At 41.4% G+C, this 22,197-nt stretch overlaps 1 protein-coding gene across 4 annotated transcripts in view; it reads left to right on the forward strand.

Moving 5' to 3' along the window:
- Positions 1–3,378: 3,378 nt before the first annotated feature.
- Positions 3,379–22,197, forward strand: part of GAS6 (growth arrest specific 6) — a 52,420-nt gene continuing 33,601 nt past the window's right edge. For 3 of the 4 annotated variants that reach the window (XM_067295482.1, XM_067295488.1, XM_067295493.1), the window contains exons 1-4: positions 3,379–3,471; positions 3,896–4,062; positions 18,659–18,683; positions 19,513–19,575. In XM_067295482.1, the coding sequence (XP_067151583.1) occupies positions 3,402–3,471; positions 3,896–4,062; positions 18,659–18,683; positions 19,513–19,575 (325 nt within the window). In that variant the 5' untranslated portion in view covers positions 3,379–3,401. Of the gene's footprint in view, positions 3,472–3,895; positions 4,063–6,458; positions 6,628–18,658; positions 18,684–19,512; positions 19,576–22,197 lie in introns of those variants that run through there. The other variant, XM_013954179.2, reaches the window with a different exon arrangement.

Below are 22,197 nucleotides of genomic sequence, written 5' to 3' on the forward strand. Positions count from 1 at the left end.
CTAGTAACCAATGGATTCTGATCCTATAAACTCAGATTTATGGCTGGAAATCCCTTACTTAGATAACACTACTTTAAAGTCAAAAGAAGGGCTAAAATGGGACATGCTGAAAGTGTAAGTATTTTATATAATATTGTTTTAATATTTTCTGCATTGTTTTTCTATCCTGCTTTCCATGTTCCCTGAGACCTCACTGGGATAGCCAAGACCAGTTGGTATCAACCCATGAGTTATGAAGGAGATGAAACTACTGCTTTGTGCAACCCATTGCTTAAATCAGCCTTAAAACCCATAGTGCCAGAAGAATGGAAGGTGGAAAATGTGACTGTTAAAAAGACATTAGGGCCCACACAAATCCATGCTTGTTGTCTGTACCAGACAACTTGTTGGAAACTATAACCAAGAATAGAATTAGTAGACATGACACGTTGGAGCAGAATCAACATTGGATTTCAAAAAAGGAAGTCATGTTTTGCAAGTCCATTAGAGGTTCAAAGAGTGATTTTTTTATGAAGATGAGGGTGATTCTGATAATATAAGATACCTGGATTTTCAAAAAGTTTTTGAGTTGGTCTTTCACCTTAGGCTCTTAAAGTATGTTCTTATGGAATAAAAGGAAAAGGATAAAGAACCAGCTAAAAGATAGGAAACTCACCACTGGATTACAAAACGAGCAGCAGTTTCCAGAAGAACTCATGAGAACCTCTGTTGTTCAGCATATTCAGAAAATATCTGGTGAAGTTTAATGCCATGGTGACGGCAGATAATACAAAATTGCTCTGAACATTCAAATCTTAAACTGACAATCAAGAGTTTGAGAAGACTCTTAGAGAAGGGTAATACTTTGCTGCTGGTTTAGTGAGCTGAACTGGCTTGCTGAGGGGTGATGTGAGTGACAAAACTGTATACAGAAGGGGGAGGGAAAACTGTGCATCCAGGGATGTGGGGAAAGGATAGAGGGAAGGAAGACCTAGATGACCTCTTTTGGTAGCAAGAAGCTATTAGATTAGCTCAGCTATTTCACTTACTAGCACTTTTAAAGTGACAAGGTGATAAAATGACAAAATTTAATATTGATACATGCAAGGTGGGGTAGCCATGGAAGGCAACCCTTACCATATGTATCTACTAGTAGAAAAGCAGCTCCTCTCAGGAAGGAGGTCTCAGCTCTTTTGTTATAACTCTTTGAAAATACCAGGTCAGGAAGTAAAAAGAAACAAATGCAATGTTTGGAAATATTAAAAAAGAAAAGAAGAAAGAAAGAGACAAAATCACCACAGTGTTTAAATACAGCAAACCCACATCTTGATTATCGCATGTAGTTTTGGTTACTCCATCTGAAAAACAATATAAATGGAAAAGATAGAGAGAAGGATGAAAACAAAGATAGGAATGGCCTCTGTACGAGAAGAGGTACAGGCTGCTGTTCCACAGCAACCTGTGTCCTCACTGCCGCAATCCCACTCCTCGTCTTGTGCTTCTTTGACCTTTCTCTGAGATGCTTCAGCACAGTAACCTGGCAGAAAATACACACGCGCTAAGGAAATGAAGAGTTTTCCGGCAAGCGAGCAAGCTGGAATGGCTCAGCATGGTGCCCAGCGAGTGCTGCAGCAAGCTCAAGGGGAAGGACAGGCCCCACAGCCGACGGAGGTGGAGCTGCAGCTTCCCGAGTGGTTTCAGCCAGGTCGGCTGCTGAAATTACCAGCCAGTGGGCTCCCTCCTGGCTACTCACTGCTACCCCGAATGCCCTCTCCCTTTCTGTGTCTGCGCCGCTGTGCAGCAGCTCAGGTAGGGAACTGTTCTGAATTAAAACTAATCTCTTCTGCTGGGTTATTCCCAGCAGGTTCACTGCCAACACAAGGAAGGGGGCATGACAAGGGGACGGGAACAAGCAACAGGGACTGGTGGGGATTGCTTCTTTAGAGGGCAATGCCAGCTCACAGTGCTTTTGAAGCTGTGGCCCAAATAGACCAGAGCTTAAGAATAGCTTAGGAAAAGAGATGGCTCAGGAGGCATATGACAAAGGTCTATAAAATGGCATGGAGAAGACAAATAGGATATGACAACTCACTGTTTCTTAGAAGACAGAAATTCAGGATATCCTATAAAATTACTAGGCATTGGGTTTAAAACTGGCAGGAAAAAGTTTCTGTCTAGACTTTGCACGCATTCTGGACCTCACTGCCACACATGGAGACCAGAAGTACAAGTAGTTCAAAATGACAAATTCATGGATGAGTGGCACATTGCGCCATGATAGCAGACACCATTTTTATCTGAGGGCGCTCCTCCACTGCACTTCAGAAGCTGAATATGGAAAGAAAAGACCCCTCCCATACTGTTTTATATGCTCTTATATCCCTTACCTATCTGTCTGCTGTCAGCCTTGCCAAGCCCAGAATCCAAGCCTAGGAACCTCTGATTTTGAACCAGTGGGCTGCTGCTGATGTTTTCATGTCAGTTATGTGAATTATACATAATATACTATTTACATTAGTTATGTATATGGTAACTTATTGTTGTTACACAAAGCCCGTACTAGATATATACAATCTAAATACTAAAACAAAACAAAACAAAACACAATACCAAAATTATATTAGACAACTTTTTTTTTCACATAAGCTATGCCATTACAGGTATCTGGAAGAACAACTTTGGTATTACCCGAGTTACCTGTCACATTTACCTGTCTGCAGGGTGATCTGCAGGTAACAGCGGCGGCTTTGAGCTGGTGGCAGTAAGGAGTCTGAACGCAGCTCAGAGCTTTGCCCCTGCTGCTGTGGTTACAGGTAGCAGGTTTCCTACATCGGACATATCTCGTGTCACCAAGGATATGGGCAAGGGACAGTGCAGAATGGCATGCGGCTTACTGGTATAAACCATATCCTTTCCCTTCCTTAAGAGTTTACCCTAAAATACTACTATCAACTGAAATTTTAGTTGTGAAGAAAACATGCATGCGGGGGGGGGGGGATCCAAGTCCCTTATTTTAAGCAGAAGTGAGCTGGGTTGGATGCCAGCTTCCCCGCTGCAGAGCTAGCGGAGGGATGGAGACGCCAACGCGGCTCCCCCCCGAGGCGGGGGGGTGTCACGGACCGGCCCTCCCGCCGCCTCCCCGAGCGGGGCCAGCGCACAGGTAGGGCGGCTGGGGGCGGCGGGGAGGCGCCCAGGCCGGGGGCTTTGGGCCCGCGCCCCGCCGCTAGGTGTGTCCCTGCGCCGCGGCCCCTGCGGTGACTCCGCGAGCGATTGGGCGAGCGGAGCGCGGCTCCCCTGCTGGGCTCGCCGGGCTCCGCGCTCCCACAGTGGCTGCGCGCTCCCCGCCCGCGCCGCGCTGCCCGCCCCGCTGCGCCGCGCCGCGCTCCGCCACGGCCCGGCCCGGCCCCAGCCGCCGCCGCATCATGCCGCAGCCCGCGGCGCCCCTCGGGGCCGCCCTGCTGCTCGTCCTGCTGGCGGCGGACTCCTCGCAGAGTGAGTACTTCGGGGGGGGGCAGCGCCCCGCCGCCGCCCCTCGCACGCGCGCGCCCCGCGGAGCATCTCCCACCGCCTCCGTCCCGGCAGCGACGCGGGGGGCGGCGGGGGGCTGGGGAAGGTGCCGGCGTGCGCTGGGCTGGCGGGGGGACGCGCACGGCTTCCCGGCTGGGTCGTGGGGCGCCTCGCCGCGGGGTCGCGGGCGGGTAGGCCGGGGGGCGGCGGGGTGGGGGTGACCGTTGGCGGCCGCTCGGGGCGACCGTTGGTGCGCGGGGGGGGGGGGGGCGGGGGCGCGCCGCTGCGGGGAGCCCGCCGGGTCAGACGCGCCGCCGGGCTGCCCTGGGCTCGGCCGTTCACCGCTGCCTCCCCTTCCTCCTGCTCTCCTCCTCCTCCTTCCTCCCTGGCCCGGCGGTCGGCGGCTCAGCCGTGCTGCTGCGCGCCCCGGAGGCTGCCCAGTTCCTGCGGCAGAGGCAGCGCCGAGCCTACCAGATCTTCGAGGAGACCAAGCAAGGGCACCTGGAGAGGGAGTGCGTGGAGGAGCACTGCAGCAAGGAGGAGGCCCGGGAGGTGTTTGAAAATGACCCCGAGACGGTAAGGGGACGGAGCCGCCGCTGAGGTTTCGGTTTGTTGTCTGGCTCTGCCCTCTCTTCTTCCCTGCCTGCTCTGGTGGCCAGAGTGGGTGCCAGATGCCTGCACAGCTCGAGAAGCTGCTTGGAGGAGGAGGAAGCATTAGGTAAATAACTTGAAGCCACACAGCATAACTAGCACTTAGCCTGAGCAAGGGCTGCGTCAGTGCCGTCCGGCTAAAAAACACCACAGTGAGGATGGTCTGGGTAAATGGCCCTGGCTGACAATGTTTGGCGTGACTGTTGTCTCAAAAGAATTGAAGTGCCTTGTTCACCTGTGGTGTAAATCCATGGCACAATGTTATGGCCTGTCTGTCTGGACACCTTACTCTCCCTCTTTCCTTCACCCTCCCATCCCAGATGTATTTAAAATCCCTTTAATGCTGTCCCAAAGCAGTATGTCAGAATACAAGTTTCTCAGAAGAAGCATATCAGAAACATACTTTAATCATTTCAGGTCATATTCACCTTGGTTAGCATTTTGGAATCAGTGATTTAGTTTCAGGACCTGTCACTTAGAAAAGAGGAAAGCACATGTCTAGAAATACAGCACTGATGCATTTCTAGAAGTCAGTGTGGATTCACAGTTACAGCCTGCAGACTGCGTAAAGAATTGAATTTCAGTCTTTTCAGTCTTCTCATGGATGACTTTCTCTTCAATCTTCTTCTGTGTTTGAACGGTATGTGGATGCAGTTGTGTTGCTTTCCTAAGCTTGGCTTACTCTTCCAGTTACTTTGCACCTCCTCTGTATGATGTTTTGAATAGGCTGTTCTCATTGCAGAGATTATCTGGCAGTGATGTAACAGCGGGAAGTGGATATCCTGGTGTTCAAATTGAAGCTTGATATTGCACAGTGTGTTCCTCTTAATTGTGTGATGCATTAGGGAGAAAATAGGAGAGAGTGTGTGTGTATATTTGTGTATGCATGTATACATACGTATATACAGATAGATGCACACAAGCAGCGAGGGAGGGACTCTCTTGAGATGTTTTATGTTTCAGTCAAACAAGTCTTGACATGTGTACTTCATTAGCAAATTCAGAGCACTGGATATACACTGCAATAGACTGTTGTTACAAAGCACTAGTAGTAAGTACAGCAAAGAAATTCTGATGTTGGCTTTTCTTTTTGAGCATCCTCAGTTTAGAGTTTACCATGGAGCTCTTGCACAGGCAATGTTTAATAATACACCTCCTGCATATATACACGCAGTCACATCTGATTACAGCAGTGTATGTCAGTGTCCTGTACAACTGAGTTAATACAGAATACGGATGATCATAATGGGGGTGACTCTGGCTGACACACCTATTTCCATATTCACATTGAATGACATCTTTAAATTTGGTACAAATACTCATTATATAGCAGTGATGCAGGAAGAATCCCAAATGTGATTTTGTAGCATTCTGGAAAGAAGGTGATCCAAGGTCACCAGTTTTGCTAACTGGCTTCTGACCAAGAAAGTTGCTAAAGGTGAGTAATGTAGGATGCATTGATAGATCAGTTTAGAAGATGGTAGACTGTGTGAATGTGTGCACAAGTTTTTAACAATATTTGGCAGTTATTCTGTGCATTGGAAAAAATGTATAGTTCTCTTACTGTAATGAAAATATTGAAATCATTTGAGTTTTAAAATCTTTTTGTGTGTAATATAAATTCTATAAGATCCAGCCATGTCATGTCATTAAAGCATGTTTTAAGTATAAACCTTTTGTCATTGCAAAGGATTTTAATTTTTTTGTGCATTTCCTTCATTGCTGTTGTTAGGCCTCTCTCTAGTTCTGAAATCCTCTGAAGGATCATCGTTAAAGCTAGATCAGCTTTCAATGTCACTGCCCTCTTGCTTTTTTTACATATACTTCTATATCAAAGTACAATGTTTTAAAATGCTTCTAGGTCTGCAGTGGCATAAGATCCTACCTTCTCTCCTGAGACACAAAATTCCAAAGAACTGTGAAAGTATTTGCTCCGTGCAATATGCCCTGCTCCTTGCTGTTACTTTGTTTGAATTTTACTGGAAAGCAACTATGTCATGGCACCTCCTATCAGGTGGATTTATGACCCTGCCTATCCAGCTTCAAATCAGTGTGTGGCATGAAGGTAGCAGTTGCTGTTCAGGAGCAGTTTTCTAATGTCTAATGACAGAGGTCATATATGTGGGCTGTTATTACTGTATATATTAGAAGCCTTCAGTGCTTTGTAAGGTACAGATGTCTACTTTTATGGCAGTATATGTATTTTCCTCATCTAGCATTTTCATCTGATTTGATTTTTTCACGTCTCCTTAATATGCACCTAAGGTAACCAAAGTGTTTCTTAAACACTAGGAAGTTATCACATTGTCATTTCACTGATGCTGGATTGTACATCCTGTCCTGTTGACTGAAAGACGAAGGAAGCTAGCTGAGAGAAACTTGACTCAGGAAAGATGAAAACTGTTGAAAAACAACGCCTAGCAGTTTGAGGAGTTGCAGTAACTGCAGTCACGCTTCAGCACATCCTCAGATTGCAGCTGGACCATGTTGGTAAAGTGAGGATTTTTATTAATTGGGGAAATGTACAGATTACTGTCGAAGTTTTACTGGTCTTTAGGAAGGCAGCAATTTTTGTCTCTGCCTATTGGATCTGCTCACAGAGATTAGCTACTTTGGCCATATCAGCAAGAAACAGCTGTAGCACTTTTTGCCTTGCACTGAGCCCTAACTTCATAATATGCAAGCTGCAAGGAACACATCAGTGCAGTGCTGATCTGTGTTGTCAGGTTTGTCTGCATGTCTTCAGAGTTTTACGCTTTAAAGCTCCAGATGAGCATGAACGTAGCCATTTGGATGTTTACTTCTTCTGTGCTATGGGTGCAATGTTCCTGCAGCCTTGATAATTGAAGGTTAAAGATCAGTTAATAGTTTGCTGCTTCTCTGTTAGTCTTCACAAAAGGACATTTTGTGATGTGAGCACAAAAGCTTTGTATCTCTTCCCTGACCCCCTGTCTCCATCAGATGATCTACTGAAATGTATGAGTCTTCCTTAGAAACCTTCCTGTTCTTAATTCTCCTGTGGTTGTGTGAAGAGAATTTTAAGGCCTAACCTAGACTCTGACCTAAAGGTGTGATATAGAATTATATTAACTGGTTTAATCAGACAGCTCCAGAAGTTTAGGTAAGATGAAGCAAGGCCGTACTGTAACTTGTGTGGTGCTGGCCAGGTAAAACCATAGCTTAATCCAGCCAATTATAATATCTAGTCAAGAATAATATTTTATGGAAAGGTACCTATGACAGGCCATTAAATAGAAATGAAATGTCTTGTACCTCTTCCATTGTTTCACTGATCAGCTTTTCAAAGAAACAGCTGCAAGCAGTCAGCAGAAGATACACATTCTCTGAAACCTGAATGTGGGTGTTGCCACATGTGTGATTACTTACATCAACTGCTAATAATAGGGTACTAGGTGGGGCTAAATAGCCATTCATTTGCAGGCTAATGCAGCTTTTGTCTTTTATGTTACGGAAAATATCAGCTAGCCCAGACTGCAGGAAGGAAGATCAATTGAAATATTTTCAGATTGAGTTTTGTTCTGCTTCCTAAGAAAAGAAAAACACCAAAAAACCAAGCCAGTCTGTGCTATTTGTATGACTATACATGGTAAAAAAAAGTGTGAGCCTAGGCTAATGAGTCTTGCAGCCTATCTTTTCCATGAAGTTGCTTATAACATCCTTAAATACTGTTGCAGAATTTGGGATGGTTCCTGTATTATAATTTCATTTATGCTACAGGTACTCAACAGAAAAATGAATGGATAATAATGATGGGTGGGTGGGGAAATAAGGATGGAAGGCATATTCAAGGGAGGTATGAGGACTGTTTCTAAATAAAATTTATTAGAAGATATGTCAGGTGTGATAGATGGGGTGAAGCTGCAAAATATCTTGGATATAGAGATAAGAATGTTATATTATTTAAAATGTTGATGAGGCCTTATAAAAGGCAGTACTGCACAAATATTTGAGTTTGGTATGCAGTCAGGGTATTATAGCTTGTTAACTGACTGATAAACTGGTCGGGAATTTGGTTTACCTGCTCTAAAAATGTGGTTATCCAAGAATGTAAAACAAAGGGCAGAAGGGAAAGTAGTTGCTGGTGTCCTTGGAAACATTGGATTTCACTTAAATGTAATGCAAAAGTCTCCTTGTACAAGGAGTTTCTCTATTTCGAAGGTCTCAACATAGTGAAGGTGTTTGAATGTAGCCTCTTATTCTCATCTTTTGGTGTTACTGCTTGTTGGTACAGTAGCTGCTTGTCACTACTCATCATGTTTGCTGTTGTTACTGATGGAGAAATGCTAGTCATTCTGCAGTGCACCTTTGAAATTGCCCTGCTGAAGTTCTTTGAAAGCTGTTAGGCCATGCCAAAAATGCTGAAGCATGTCAGCTTACACTAAGTGAAGGGCCTAGCCATCTCTGTTTATTATTTATGGACTTGTCCCACAATAGTGTATCATGGAAAGCTAGTCGTTGTTCATATGTGTACAGGATGAACATCTGATTCACAGGTATACATGTGATAAGTTCTATTGCTTTTTTGAGGGACTTGTATCCAAACTGATATTAAAACTTACGTTTTGTTAGATATGCAGAAAGCTGGCATGGAATACCAGAATAACTCAGGCTGGAAGAGACTCAAGTGGTCTGTAATCCAACCTCCTGCTCATAGCAGGGCCAACAGTGAGACCAGATTAGGCTACTCAGGGCTTTATGCAGTCAGGTCTTGAAAATTATTGATATCAACAGGACATCCAGCAATGTCAGCATTCTTTCTTCTAGCCTGAGCTTATCAAGAATCTCTGAAATGTAGCTGAAGCAATGTGTAGGGAATGATAATGGTCAGTTTGATTGGCTCATTGTTTTTATTTCTTTATTTGTTTCATTACATGATGTGCTCTTGATAAAATACGGATAAGCTGCATGTACAGATCAGCATCATCCAAACCTTACTCCCATCTTTTAGGAAGGATGCTTGGCAGACAATATTTAGGTCATATTTCTAAGAATAGTGATGTAGATACACATTTGTAAATACAAATAACAATAGCATGAAGGCATGTAGGAGGAGGAGAGAAAGAAAGGTAAGTGGGAGAGTTGAGAAGTATAAAATTTGAGTAATGTAGTGAATGTAGTGTAGCCTAGACGTGCATAATACTGATATCATCTTTAAATTCAGATGTCATCATCCCTGTATAGAACATTCCTATCTAGATCCAGGAAAAAATCTTGTTATATTTGCTGTGAAAAGCCTTCTCAATGTATCCATTTGTCATGGCATTTTGGCACAGTATTGAGGAAGGACTGTATTTACAGTTGTTACATCTCTTCTTGTTGGTGTAGAATTCATCCGAGAGAGAGAGAGTTTTTGGAGAACCCTGTGCTGATGATTTAACCTTCTTGAACACAGTATATGAAAAAAATGTATTCCCAGGCGCAGTGATACTTGCTTGGTAGATTTTAAGAAAGGAAACATGGGGAAATTTAGATTTTTGTCCAGAAATGGCTTGAAGGGGAGAAGAAGAAACTAGAAAAGGTTGAATATGCCACAGTGGCATCCCAGTTCTGTGTTGAAATGAGATCTGGTTGTGCACCAGATTCTTCTTTCCCTTACTCCCCCTTTCCCCTAGTTTCTTATAAAGCAAATGCAGGATGGGAGTGAGTCATTCCAAACTCCAGTGGGTCCCCCTGATCTGGGAGAAGCAGGATGCATCTATCTGCTTGGTGATATAGACACAGCCTTTGCTTGTGGTTGTGGAGTTCAATAGTAGGAGAGCAACAGAAATACTCCTGCCTGCCTTAGAAGGCAGGTTCTACATTTATTAGCTAAATGCTGCATTATCGCATGTTATTGAAAAGGGTGAGCAAAGTTTGCTGCTGGTAGAAGCTCCATCAGCTCTGCTCCATCTGCTCCACCACCTCCAGCTCCATCAACTGTTGGACTCATGCCCACTTGATCTTTATCTGTTTTCACTTCTGTGAATTTAGCTCAACAGTTAAGAATAGAGCTGGAAATAATGAAACATCACATTGTGAAAATACAACACACTACTCTTCCGAAGGGGCAGGAGGGAGGGAACGTTAGAAAACAAAAGTGGCTAATGTTGCATGGAGGGGCTGTTCAAAGAGAGGATGGAAAAAATGGTGAATTGAAGCAGGGGGATTATACAGGTTTGGGTCAAGGAGGAAGACAATGGAAAAAGTAGAATAAGTGAGTGTAAGTCAGAGTTTTTAGAGGAATACAATAGGTTTTAATAAATATGTGAGAGAGAAAAAAAGCCAATTAAAAAAACAGTTTTGTGGTTATGGGCTCATTTTGTTTTGTTTTAAATTAAAAAAAAAAAAAAAAAAAGAGAGGCAGCAGCCTGTTGGGAATTAATACACACTTTGTTATTACAGCTGCTTGAGAATCAGGTAAGGGAAACACTGAATCTGTATAAATTGGCAGTTGTGGTTCGTGTGCACTCCAAGCTCTTAAATGAACTTAATGAATTACTAGCAATTACTTTTAAATAGGTCTGAAGAACAAGGGTGGAACCCGCATCAGAGTTTTGGAAGAAACCAAGAAGAGACCTAATGAGGAAAGTACGGACAGCACTGCTGCTCTGGGGATTGTGGGACACAACACTGGGCTTTGAAGAGGAGAAAATAATGGGGCAGGACAACTACAAAAGAAGCAGAAAAATGTTCATTGTCTCTTACTTCAGTTCCCAGTGAAGTAGTTCAGTGAGTGCTAAATGACCAAAACCTTGGCAATTTGAAAACAGAAGCAGTGGAAAGAGTGGGAAGAGATTCTTCCAGTTTACTTCCCCACTCATGTTACTTTTCCAGCTTTGCTTTCACATTTGGAAGCTGGGTTGATCTAGCTGGTTTAAGCAAACCCCCGGCTTCTTCTCTTAACCCTGCCTGCACAGCAGTTTGTGCAACCGCATGGACTTATTTAAGGAACTGATCTAAAGGAAAAGTAACCCAATGAGAAAAATGATTGTTCTGCAGCTGGATCAGTTCCCCTATTCAGTTTGCTACACAGCTTTACAAAGGGTTGTGCCAGCACAGTGGAAAGAAAGGAATGTGGATGGGGTGGAAAGGCCAGGTGCAAAGGGAGAAGCAAAAAGCATTGTCACAGCTCAGGCTGCTGAAGAAATGAATGAAGAAGCAAGGTTTAGAGAATCTGATTGGAGCTTCGGAGCAAGTCTCCCTTCCATATTTCTACCCTTATCACTATTTTGTTATGACTTGTGGTTCTAGAGGCTCTCTAAACAGCCAGCATGCATGCAGGTTGTGAACTTGCCTTTTTAATTGTTGTTTTGGATTTTTTCCCTCTTCTGTTGAGTATCAGCAGTGGAAAGCAGTGGAAGACTAAAGTTGGGAAGTAAGGAGGAGACCCAGGAAGGGGGGCAAGAGTTGATGTTGTCTTCACTCTGTGTCCTTTTGTGCCACCTGCCAGGACAGAAGGACGCATAAATAAGATAAAAGGAGAATGGTCATTGTGGCACTGTACAAAATCACGTGCATCTGGGGAGCTACTGCATTTGGCTCACTCCTGGAACAGTGAGTCCTAGTTCAATTCCAGAAACTGTTCAGGATAGTAACAGAAAAGCAAAAGTTACTTTGTTACTAAAATAGTGGACCAGAATTTTAAGATCAGATTCTGTCACAAGGTCCTAGTGTTGTCTCTCATATCACTGCCCTGTTCTTCTCTTATCTATCCACCCTGAGGCGAAATCTAGCAATGTCTTAAAATTGCTGAATATTGTGACTATGAGTTCTTAAAAAAAAAAAAAAAAAGTCTTCACAAAATTGTCAGAAACAATTTACAAATTATCAAGGGAAAGATAAAATCTTTCTTCACTTAAGTGGATAAATTGTTAACCTATGAGAGAAATCACAAACATTTAAATTGCATTAGATGGGATATACAATCTGTTTAAATATGGCCTAAATAAGTGCAAAAAGTAATGACACAATGTATGAGATTGGAGGAAGATAGCCTCTTACACCTAGCATAACTAGGTGTATTTCAGATACAGTTTTGCTTAATATACCTGAAATTTCTCAGCAAGTGTTAGTTTAATTGCACTTGCAGTATTGCAACTATTGCAGCCAGTAAGGAGTCAAGCAAGCAACATCGAGTGAAGATATGACATCAGACTGGGATCCTCTTTTCAAAATGCAGATTAATACAGGAGGAAAAGTAGCCTTTAAATCTTGAAGCAATGGAGGAAACCTCAAGGCACTTGTAAATGGATTGGATAAGCATAACTTAAAAACATGCAACCAGCTCATTGGGATCACACTACAAGTGATTTTTGTTGGAATATTTGCGCCTCAGCATCAGTTACATCCATTTCATATTGTTATTGTCCAATCAAGTCCTGCCTTGGACTGCATACAGAAACCAGCTCTCTGTGCTCCCTGTGTCTTCGCAAATGTAAAGTATCTGTGTTTTGCTCAGCCATGACATACAAGAACATGTTTTTTTCCTCTTTCCTTTCATTACATTTTCCCCCTAATTGTGCACTGTAATTTCTGGTGGGTTTTTCTCATCTCAGTGCAAAATTTTTTGATGAAATGACACTCAATATGCTGTTGGGAAATAGTCCAGCCTCTCAGAGGGTGAGGAGAGCTACAATGATAATTACTTCTGTTTTCAGTCTTCAGGATTCTGTGGAGATGCCTAGTCTTCATGAAACAGGGGAACAACTGCTATAAAGGGTGATTTTTAAATGCATCTTCTAGCAAAGATTGTAGCATTTGGAAAGATCAACAACTCAGTGAAAGCAACTCAGTCATAGTCTGTGTGCATCAGAGTAGCTAGACCGTGTGAAATGGATACTCTGCAAATGGACACAAAGTCCAGATACTACCCAAAACAACTATGACTTTGGTGGTAGGAGATGAGACTTCAAGGCTGCTGTTGGATATTGACATGGTCTGCTCAGTTATCGAAAGCCCCACTTGCCAAATTATGGGGAGAAATTCTGTTTGCTCTTTGCTTGTGGGTGCACATTGCCCCTAAACAAAACAGGAAGCAAACAAACTTGGCACTGTAGAAATCCTCACGAGGAGAAGCGAAGCTTGTGCAAGAAACTCTGCATTGAGTTGAGCGGAACTTCTATAACGATAGGTTTAAAATTCTGAATTGTAGGACTATTTAAGAACATTGTATGGGAGGAAGGCCTAATCATTCAAAATGAGACTTGCAGTGCATGAAAAGCCTTGGGCCGAGTTTAAAAAAAAAGGATAGAAAGCTCTTGAGCGTTAATGTGACTTGCATTCCCAAAGGATAACAGTTAAACAACCCAAATCAAATAGTAAGTTACAGCCAATTAAGATCAGTAGTAGCTATTTCTTTGCTAGGATAGGGCAGGCCTGCAGCGTGGAAACATGAAGTGTATTTGTTAACAAGGTCATGCTATGCCTAAAATGAACATTCAGTCCCTAAGGAAAGAGGAAAAGGGAGAGTCATTGTGTGTCTATGAGAAAAGAGCATCATGTGGGAGTTGTCACTCCACTGTAATAAGTAACAAATTGACATATACATCAATTATGAGTTACTCTGCAGACGCTGTGGATCTACAGAAGCAGCAATTGTGCTGAAGGCAAATGAAATTTTTACTAGTAGGGAAAGCCCTGTGCTCTGACACAAGCTTTGTGTTTCTGTATTTTATTTCTGGAGGGAACTGTTCTATTTCTAAAGCAGAGCTGCAAAGGCAAAGTTAGTTGGACTTGTGCCCGTTTATGCCTCTCCATAGTGTCTGAAGAAGGCCTGAAAGTGTGTGCTACGATGGGGTGTTTGTTGGTTTTGTTTTTGTAACACTATCAACTTGGGTGTTGTCAGAGACTGAGTAGCCTGTCTGCACTAAGAAAATACTTTTTAGAAATTACTGTTACTAATACAAGTCTATTAGATCCTCTGGTGTTAGCGGTATGGCAGCCCTTGCATAGATTACATTTTTTATCAGCTGTCAGTAGAGCTCAAACAAGATGTTGATTAGATTCAGTGCTGATCAGGATTACCTGACCTGGTACTCAAGCAAAACAAACAGAAGCAGTTGGCAGACCCTTTTGGCTGAGGTTTCTAGTGTTGCCAATCACTTTAAGCAACAGTGAGAACATTTTCCTAGTGTAGACAGGGTCTTTGTTATGTTTTTACAAGGGCTATTTATATACAGTGACTCATGTTAGGACTGGCCTGATTTGGTTTTCTTCCATCTTCTCTGAAAATGTGGCAGAACAAATGCATACTCAGTATAATTTCACTAATTTCTGGATTGTACCACTGAGGGTGAGCTTGGCCATAGAGTTTAGAATAGATTGCGAGTGTAGTTACATGATACATTTCCTCTGGCAGGGAAGTTGGTGTAAGAACTTCTGCCCCTTCAACTCTACAGCCCTGTCGTGCATTCTTACCTTTATGTTTCTGTCCTCCTCTGTTGTGTCAATATGGGGTATCATGGGGGTGCCTCCACAGAAATTATTCTTAACTGGCTCACTCAACCATTCATGTTTGAAAGAATAAACAAATCCAAAACCCACAGCCTGGGGGACTGGGTTTTTTTTGTTTGTTTCGTTTTGTTTTTTATGACACTTTTAAACTTAAGCTCTCTCTTCGTTTTAGATATCCACACAAAGTTTTGTAATGACTGTGTTCTAAGGGGTAGGAATGAGCTGTGGGTGGAGGTGGGAGAGAAACTCCTTAACCTCCTGAAAAAGTGTTTTGTTTTTCTTGCTGAGATAAAAGCAAGTACTCTTAGATCTTGCTCTGTTGAATGCTGGAAACCCAGTAATTTTATTTAATGCATCAAAAGACTCACCTAGCATGTGTGTCTGTGTGGAAGGGATGGCAGTTGTAATGCCTTAAATCTTCTCTGTTAAAAGGACAGTTCTGTCTCCTGGACAGCAAAAAAAAGGTCTCTTGAACTGAGCTGAAAGAAGCAAGCAAGGACCTGTCTGGAGGGACTGGCCTCATGCCATATTTTCCACTTCACTGGAAGGGTGGAGACTTGTAGATGCAAGGCACTTCCTGGTCTCTCCTATTTGTCCTTCTCTTCCTGAGTTCTCCACTGAGTTGTACTTCTGATGGCATTTGCCACATTGTATGTAACTTAAAGTGCATGCAGGTCTGTAGTCTTCTGGTTTCCTGATGCCTGATGAAAACTGAGACTTCTGACATCACACAGTCATGCTGGTTGATACGTGGGAACCAGGCAGAGAGAAGGTGTGCTGAGTCACAAGAAGCAGAGATGGAAATGCTTTAAAGTTATTTTGATAGGAGCAGACAGAGAGGTTCAGATTGTCCAAATCAGTTCTCTTGAAGGCTGCTTTCTGGTGGAGGTTGGTGCTCCTGTCAGGTCTAGGCTACAGCGTATTTGTCCTCCTCATTTGCTCTAAGCTGTTATTGCTGGATGGAACGATTATAAAGTTTGGTGACATCAGTGTCTACAAGAGCCTGTCTAGAAGATGTTTATGTCCAATACATATTCATTTATAGCTTTTTATCAAAAAAGCCAGTTTCTTGTACTTTTATTTCCAGCAGTGATTATGATAGTAAATCTAAAGGCGAAGGGTTCACAGCCTGAAGTTTAAGGTGACTAGGTGAGAAATGAGCAAAATAGTAACTGAATATTTTGCCATGCTTTTTGATGTTCTGACCTTTTTGTTAGCAAGCCTCAAAGCATTTCTGTTGGCATTTTTGTTGGATCCTGAAAATGGGATGGAAGACTTCTGATAGAAGGAAGACAAGTCTGAGACTTTTAATAAGGACCTGATCCTGTATAGGGCTGAGGTTTCATCTTCCCCGAGATCTATGTGTCATTAAGACTTAGTAATGCACAGAAATCTGCAAAAAGGCATTGTAGGGTTGAGTGCTCACACTGGAAATCATGCATGTCTGGCTATCTTTCTGTGCAGCCTAGGTGCAACTTGAATTTCTAACTGGGTAAACTTCTGATCAGTGTTTTTTGAAAAGTGGCTGCTACTTTGACTTTAATCAAGTTCCTTTTCTCAAGAAAACCAGAGATATTTCATCTTCATTCTTGATTAATCTGTTTGGCTAAATGGAAATATGTTGGCATTATAGTTTTAGAAGCCTGTTGTAATGAAAATTGGTAAGGGAGAAAAGTGAAAAGTTTATCATACAACAGTGAATAATGTTAGAACCTGTGATTACTGTGTTTTGTTTTAAAATTTACGTTAATAGTCTCTTGTTTAAATTGCTCCGTTACCTACCTCATGAAATGAAGCTCATGGTGGTACAGTGTCTTGGAGTTTCACTCTCCTGCTCTTTGAGCAAGTCAGGAGTAATAGCAGAGGCACTATGGGTGTTCTGTTGGCTGACTCCGTAAACTGGCATTATAGGTGTTATACCCCGAGTTTGTGTTTAGAAGGCCGTTTGTGCATGCAACCAAAATAGCTAATTACCTTAATTGTTCATTTAAAAATAAACTTATACAATTTTTCTAGCACTCAGCTCCTTCATCACAGGTAAAAGAGAAAATGGAGTTTTATGTCTTTGCTATCATCAACTTTGAGCAATTAGGTTGGCAGCCATGAATATAAAAGCTCCTGTTTCTTGACCTTTCAGTGCAGAAAAAGTTGTTCTTGCAGTGTTTGGATTAGCCTGGTATTGGTAGTTAAATACATCCGCACATTTTTGGGACATATATTGAATGAAGGGGAAATAATGAAAAAAAAAACCTTTGGAATATTTCATCACGTGCAGCTATCTTTTTCTCCTTAAGTGCTGGCTGAAGTTCAGATTGTGGTTATAGCACAGCTGGATATTCATTTGAGTACTCAGACTGTTTAGATTTACTTTTATTTTGATGTTTTTTTTGCCTTATCCTTTCCAAAGCTAGAACTAAAAAAAAAAAAAAAAAAGTTGAGGGGGACCTTCACAAGTTCTTTGCTCCTCAGTCAGTTGTTAACCCAAAAAGACATGACAAAACTCAATCTCCAGAAATAGTAAGCCTATTGCCCTCTTGTCAGAACTGAAAATTTGGTTAAGTGTGAACTACATCTTCAGCTTCTTTTTATTGTAGCTGTCATGATTTATGCTGAATGTTTACATGGTGAATTTCAGTTACTGGAGCATATTTGCCAAAAGCAATTGATTTTTTTCTGGAGAATGACAGCAATGCAAAACTATTTTAGGTTGTATGACCTTGTCAACCGGTTGATTGCATTAGACAGTCCAGGGTGAATTGACTCATAGTGTGTGCTTGTCTGTGTGGTATGCACATGTCTGTATCCTATGTGAGCTTATTCACACATTTGTAATAAGACATAGTTTCTAATCTTGCACGTTATACAGCCCAAATTAATTTTGTGGAAGACAGGGTATTTACCATCCCAATCTCATTGCAGATATGCTATTATGTAGGAATTGCTCATGTTGTGCGGAAGAGAATTATAGTATGCATAAACTTTCATAATTAGTTGAGAAATGGTTTAATTTAACAGAAAAGTTAGGCACTGATACAATCCACAAGTTTTCCCTCATTGCACACGTTGGTTTTTTTTTTTAAGAATGTGCTTTAATGGTCAGTTTAGGCCAATCTCCCACCCTTTCATGCATTTTCCTGGCCTTTTTCTGTGTTGGTGCAAGCAACGTGCAGCTGGCAAGATCTCACCTGGCTGAAGATTTTTCTAGTGTGAAAGATTAGATCCATATCGTATCAGCAAACTGTTGGTCTGACCATATGGCTACACTGTGTTGACCCAAGGCGGGAAACAGTAATGAGTGGCTGTGGACCATGAAAAGGGTGGGAATGCCTTTTTCAGTTCAGTTTTAGATCAAGGGAAGGTGGTTGTGAAACTGCACTTTTAATCTTTCTCAGGCAATTTTTGCCCATATAAAACTGTTTTAAGATATAGTTAGACCTTTCTGAAACAAGCAGCTATGATGATCTCTGCTTTCCGCTCGCTTGCAAGCTCTCAGTATTCCCTTCTTTGGATGGGCGGTGTTCATAATGTGAGGTAGTGGGCAGTATGGCAGTGGGTACTATTAGAGTTGTAGCGTGCTCGTTGTTACAAAAGCAAAATGTCACCTTCTAGTTTAGTGGTTATGGTGCTGCCAGTGTTCTGCATCAGTAGAAGAACTCCAAGGAGGCACTAGGTAACTAAGTGATTCTGTACTTTCCCTCTAGTTTTGTGTCCCTAGATTCCTCTTCCTTCCTCTACCTCATACCATGATCAGCACCTTTACCTCTTGGATAGTGGGTAAGTGGCTTCATGCTCGGTCACTGCCAGTGCCACTTGACAGGTCAGCTGTCAAAAAAATGCATATTGAGATTGGAGCAAATGTTAACTTTCCTCTCTCATGAGACCGAGTGCATCTGCAATATTGTGTGTCCTCCAGCTCTGAATCAAAGCAATTAAGATTTCTGTGTTTGAATCTTCTTACACAGCCACTGTGGAAGACCACCAAACTAACAACAGCTGTTAAATATTAATAGAATAACAACAGAAACAAATATTATTCCAGTAAATCTTTGTGTTTTTTTTTCTCCTACAGGAATATTTTTACCCGAGATACTTGGGTGAGTTGCAGCTCTTACTTTCCCTTTGTGGCAGTGCTGGTATGTGGCAGTGCCAATGTGTGGTGCCTAATACTGGAGCTTGTTACAGCTAAAGTCTCTTCTAAGGAATGTGATGAAAATTGCAATAAAAATGCATTTCTAACTTCTAAAATAGACTGTATATTCCGTATGTGATTTTGAGGTGTGTTTTTTTTACTTATGCATAGATTTTCACACAGAGATTCGTTATATGTTTTCTGCATGTTAAAATGTGTATTAATGTTGCATTTATATCTGTAGCTTGCAGCATTTGTGGACAATATGAAGTCTTCTACCTTTTTCCCTTTGTAATCAGCTGAGCTATTGACTAATCTCCTTATTAAAAAATACTTTTACTGATGATTGATCCATTGGCTTATTGTATTGACTATATCACTGTCATGCCACCATAGTTTTCTATTTGTGTTTAATATGTAGGACTTAAGATCGCAAATGTCAACAATTTTAGAAAACTCCATGTGCTTTTTAGATTTAAAAGAGATTGTTGCTATTTTGTGGGTCAAATTTGAGTAGCTACTAACACGCTTTTAGAATCATAGTAGCATCTGGTAAAATGATTGTGCTCTCTGGACGGCTTATAATTCTACTGTATGTCAGAGCTAAAACTTTATATGAGCTGATGAATTTTAAGGCATCTGGGAGACTATGATATTGCAGAGGTTTTGCACCCAGTCTCCAAAACTTTGCTTAATGAAACATCAGCAGGCCAGGTGTCAGTTTATATGCTTTAAACAGCTGCCATGTAATCATAATAATAATAATAATAATAATTTCATTTTCTGTTCTTCAGCTTGTATTCAGAGATATGGGTCACTGCATTCAAGAAGGACAGATTTCCTTACATGCGTTCATAGTAAGCATTTTTGTATTGTATATTGTAGTTAAATGTATCTGTCATTCTATTTGAAGTAGTGGAACCACCTCAGTCATTTCCATTTTTCATAGTATTTTAGTACTGTCCTTCCTGTTCTCTGTGCTCAAGACTCCATGTTACTTGTCCTATCTAGCTGAGCAACATAACAAGACTTTGTCCTTTTTAGAACGTATTGTCTTCTATCTGTCTTCTTTCAGTGATTTGGTATTTTAGGATGTAAGGCATTTCTTTCCCACCACTTTCCTAAGGTCTGAATGATCTGAGAAGCAAGAGGGACAAGGAATAGGTTTTACCAAAAGGTTGTACAACATACTTGATCCTTCATTTTATTTTTTCTTGAATGCTAACTTCAGCTTGCCCTGTTAAGTAACCTTAAAAAAAGCTTATAGTTATACCCAGGTTTGTGCAGGATTTTGACAGCTTTCTGTAAGGAGGTCAGGTTAACCTATCATGTGATCATGGTTTCAATATTACCACCTTTAAAAATTCAGCTTATAATCACTTTGAAAGTCAGTCTGATGTCTGTGTAGAAGGGGGAGGGGTATTTGTTCATCACTAACACTAGAGATCAGAATTTAGTTAACTCTTTTAATACCTTTGCAGTTCCTTCTTGAAGCTTAGCAGTGCTAAAGATAAAAAGCTTCATAAACATTTCTGTTATTAAAGATGTTATTAAAGACGCTAAATATGTTCTAGGAGCAGATCAGTTAAAATGGGGGGAAAAAATCATGTGTATATATATATATTTTTTTTCATTTTTACCCCTCTGGCTCAATATCTTACCATGATCAAGTTTGATTAGTCATGTGTTCACACCAGTGCTACCAAAACAGGATGAGGATTAGTCATGCTTTCATGTTTAAACTACATTACAGCAACCTTCATTTGAAGAGTGAATTCCAAGGTTAATAAGCAGAATGTCAAGACTTGCCCTCATAATGCAGAAATATCACTTACAGATGTTAGAGTCCTCTGAACTGGGAATTCTCAGACCTGTGGTACTTGTGTCAGCTGTGGTATGCAAGCTACTTCAAAGTGGGAAGTGAGCCTGAATGCTTCCTTTTGCCTGTGGATGTGGCATGGCAAAGAGGTGTGAGTTGCTGCTGAAAAATGGTGGTATCAACTGGAAACACTTGCTCCGAATAGCTAATCAGTGTTTTAGAAATGCAAGTCTAATGGGTAATGGTGTTCTCTGTGTACTGAAAAAAATAAAAGCTGAATAATAGTTTTTAGGAATTTGGCCCATTGCAGATGCAGTGGTTTGGCAATAAAATGACTATTTTCTCCCATTAAAATATGAAAATATTTTTAAATGGCTGAGTTTTGGCTAGCTGTTGTTAGTTCACAGGAGAAGTAAAGGAGAAGCAGCCTGAAGTGTGCTTGAAAGAATTTCAAACTTTGTGCTTAACCAATTCCTGAGTGTCCCTTAATTTTTTACAGATCCTGCCAAAAGGCTATGTAGCTCTGTGGGGCTGTACCTGCAAGACTCATTTAAGTTTTATATTTCTTAAGAGTCTCCTTCTCCTCTCAAAACAAGGTAGTAGAAGACTTTCTTAATGTGGCATACAAAGACATAGCAGAATCCAAGGACTGGAGGGTGATATGAGCCAAGTTTATACTGGAAATAAGGTACAAATTTTAACCATGATGTTGATCAGAGAGCTTAGTGAGGAATTTGAGAATTCTCTTTTTCATAAGGTCTTTAAGTCAGGGTTGCGCGTAGGATTCAGCTCCAGATTCAGATATCTAGATGCAAATGCCTGCATGAGAAGTAGGTCCCGTTACAATCAATGGAGAGCTAGTCTGTATTCAGTGGGTTCTGGAGTGATTCAGTTTATCGAGTTGTATCTGCTTTAGGGAGAACTGAATCGCCTTATGGACCCTATTTATTGTACTGACTAGATCTCCACTGACTGCAGTGAGAGTTTAGACACCCGCTTTAGACATAGATGCCTATGTTTTGGTCTGCGGATCTGGATCTTTTTCTAAAAGAGATGCTGTAGGCCAGATGGAAGTTAGGGATTTGGTTCTGAGAGAGCTTGATAAGTTCTACAGGATTTTTTTGAAATAAAATTGCATGTGGCCTTAAAAAACACAATAGGGTCCTTACGTTGTGTGTCTGTTTTTTTTAATAGTGAGTGTTGTAATCTTCACAACCCACTGTTTTTCCAGTGAAGTTTTAATTTGCCCTGTTCGTGAATATCAAAAAATAAATTCACAATACAGAGTAATGAACTAGAAGCAGCAGTGTGTTCAGGTAAAATCTTGTTCCCGTACAAACTTCAAAATGGATCTGATAGTCCAATTCTCTTGTCTGCATTTATGAGCTATATCCATGCATGTCACATTTTTTATTATTTTTAGTGCTTTTACTGTCATGTAAATGAATGGAAACAAAAGCTACATTTTCTCTTACAGTGGTGTAAATCAGAGCAACTTTAGTGCAGCTGGTGGAATTACACAGTTGTGAAGCCACCAGGAGAGTGTAAGGCTGCCTCCCATATTGTTAAACTCCCATGGTGAGAGGAGCAAACCATTAGCATTGTGTTGATGCAGTAGAAATGCCTGTGGTTATTCCTGCCATCTATCATGGTTTGTGAT

Source organism: Apteryx mantelli, chromosome 1 (genome assembly GCF_036417845.1).
Source record: "Apteryx mantelli isolate bAptMan1 chromosome 1, bAptMan1.hap1, whole genome shotgun sequence".
In the NCBI taxonomy this organism is placed as follows: domain Eukaryota; kingdom Metazoa; phylum Chordata; class Aves; order Apterygiformes; family Apterygidae; genus Apteryx; species Apteryx mantelli.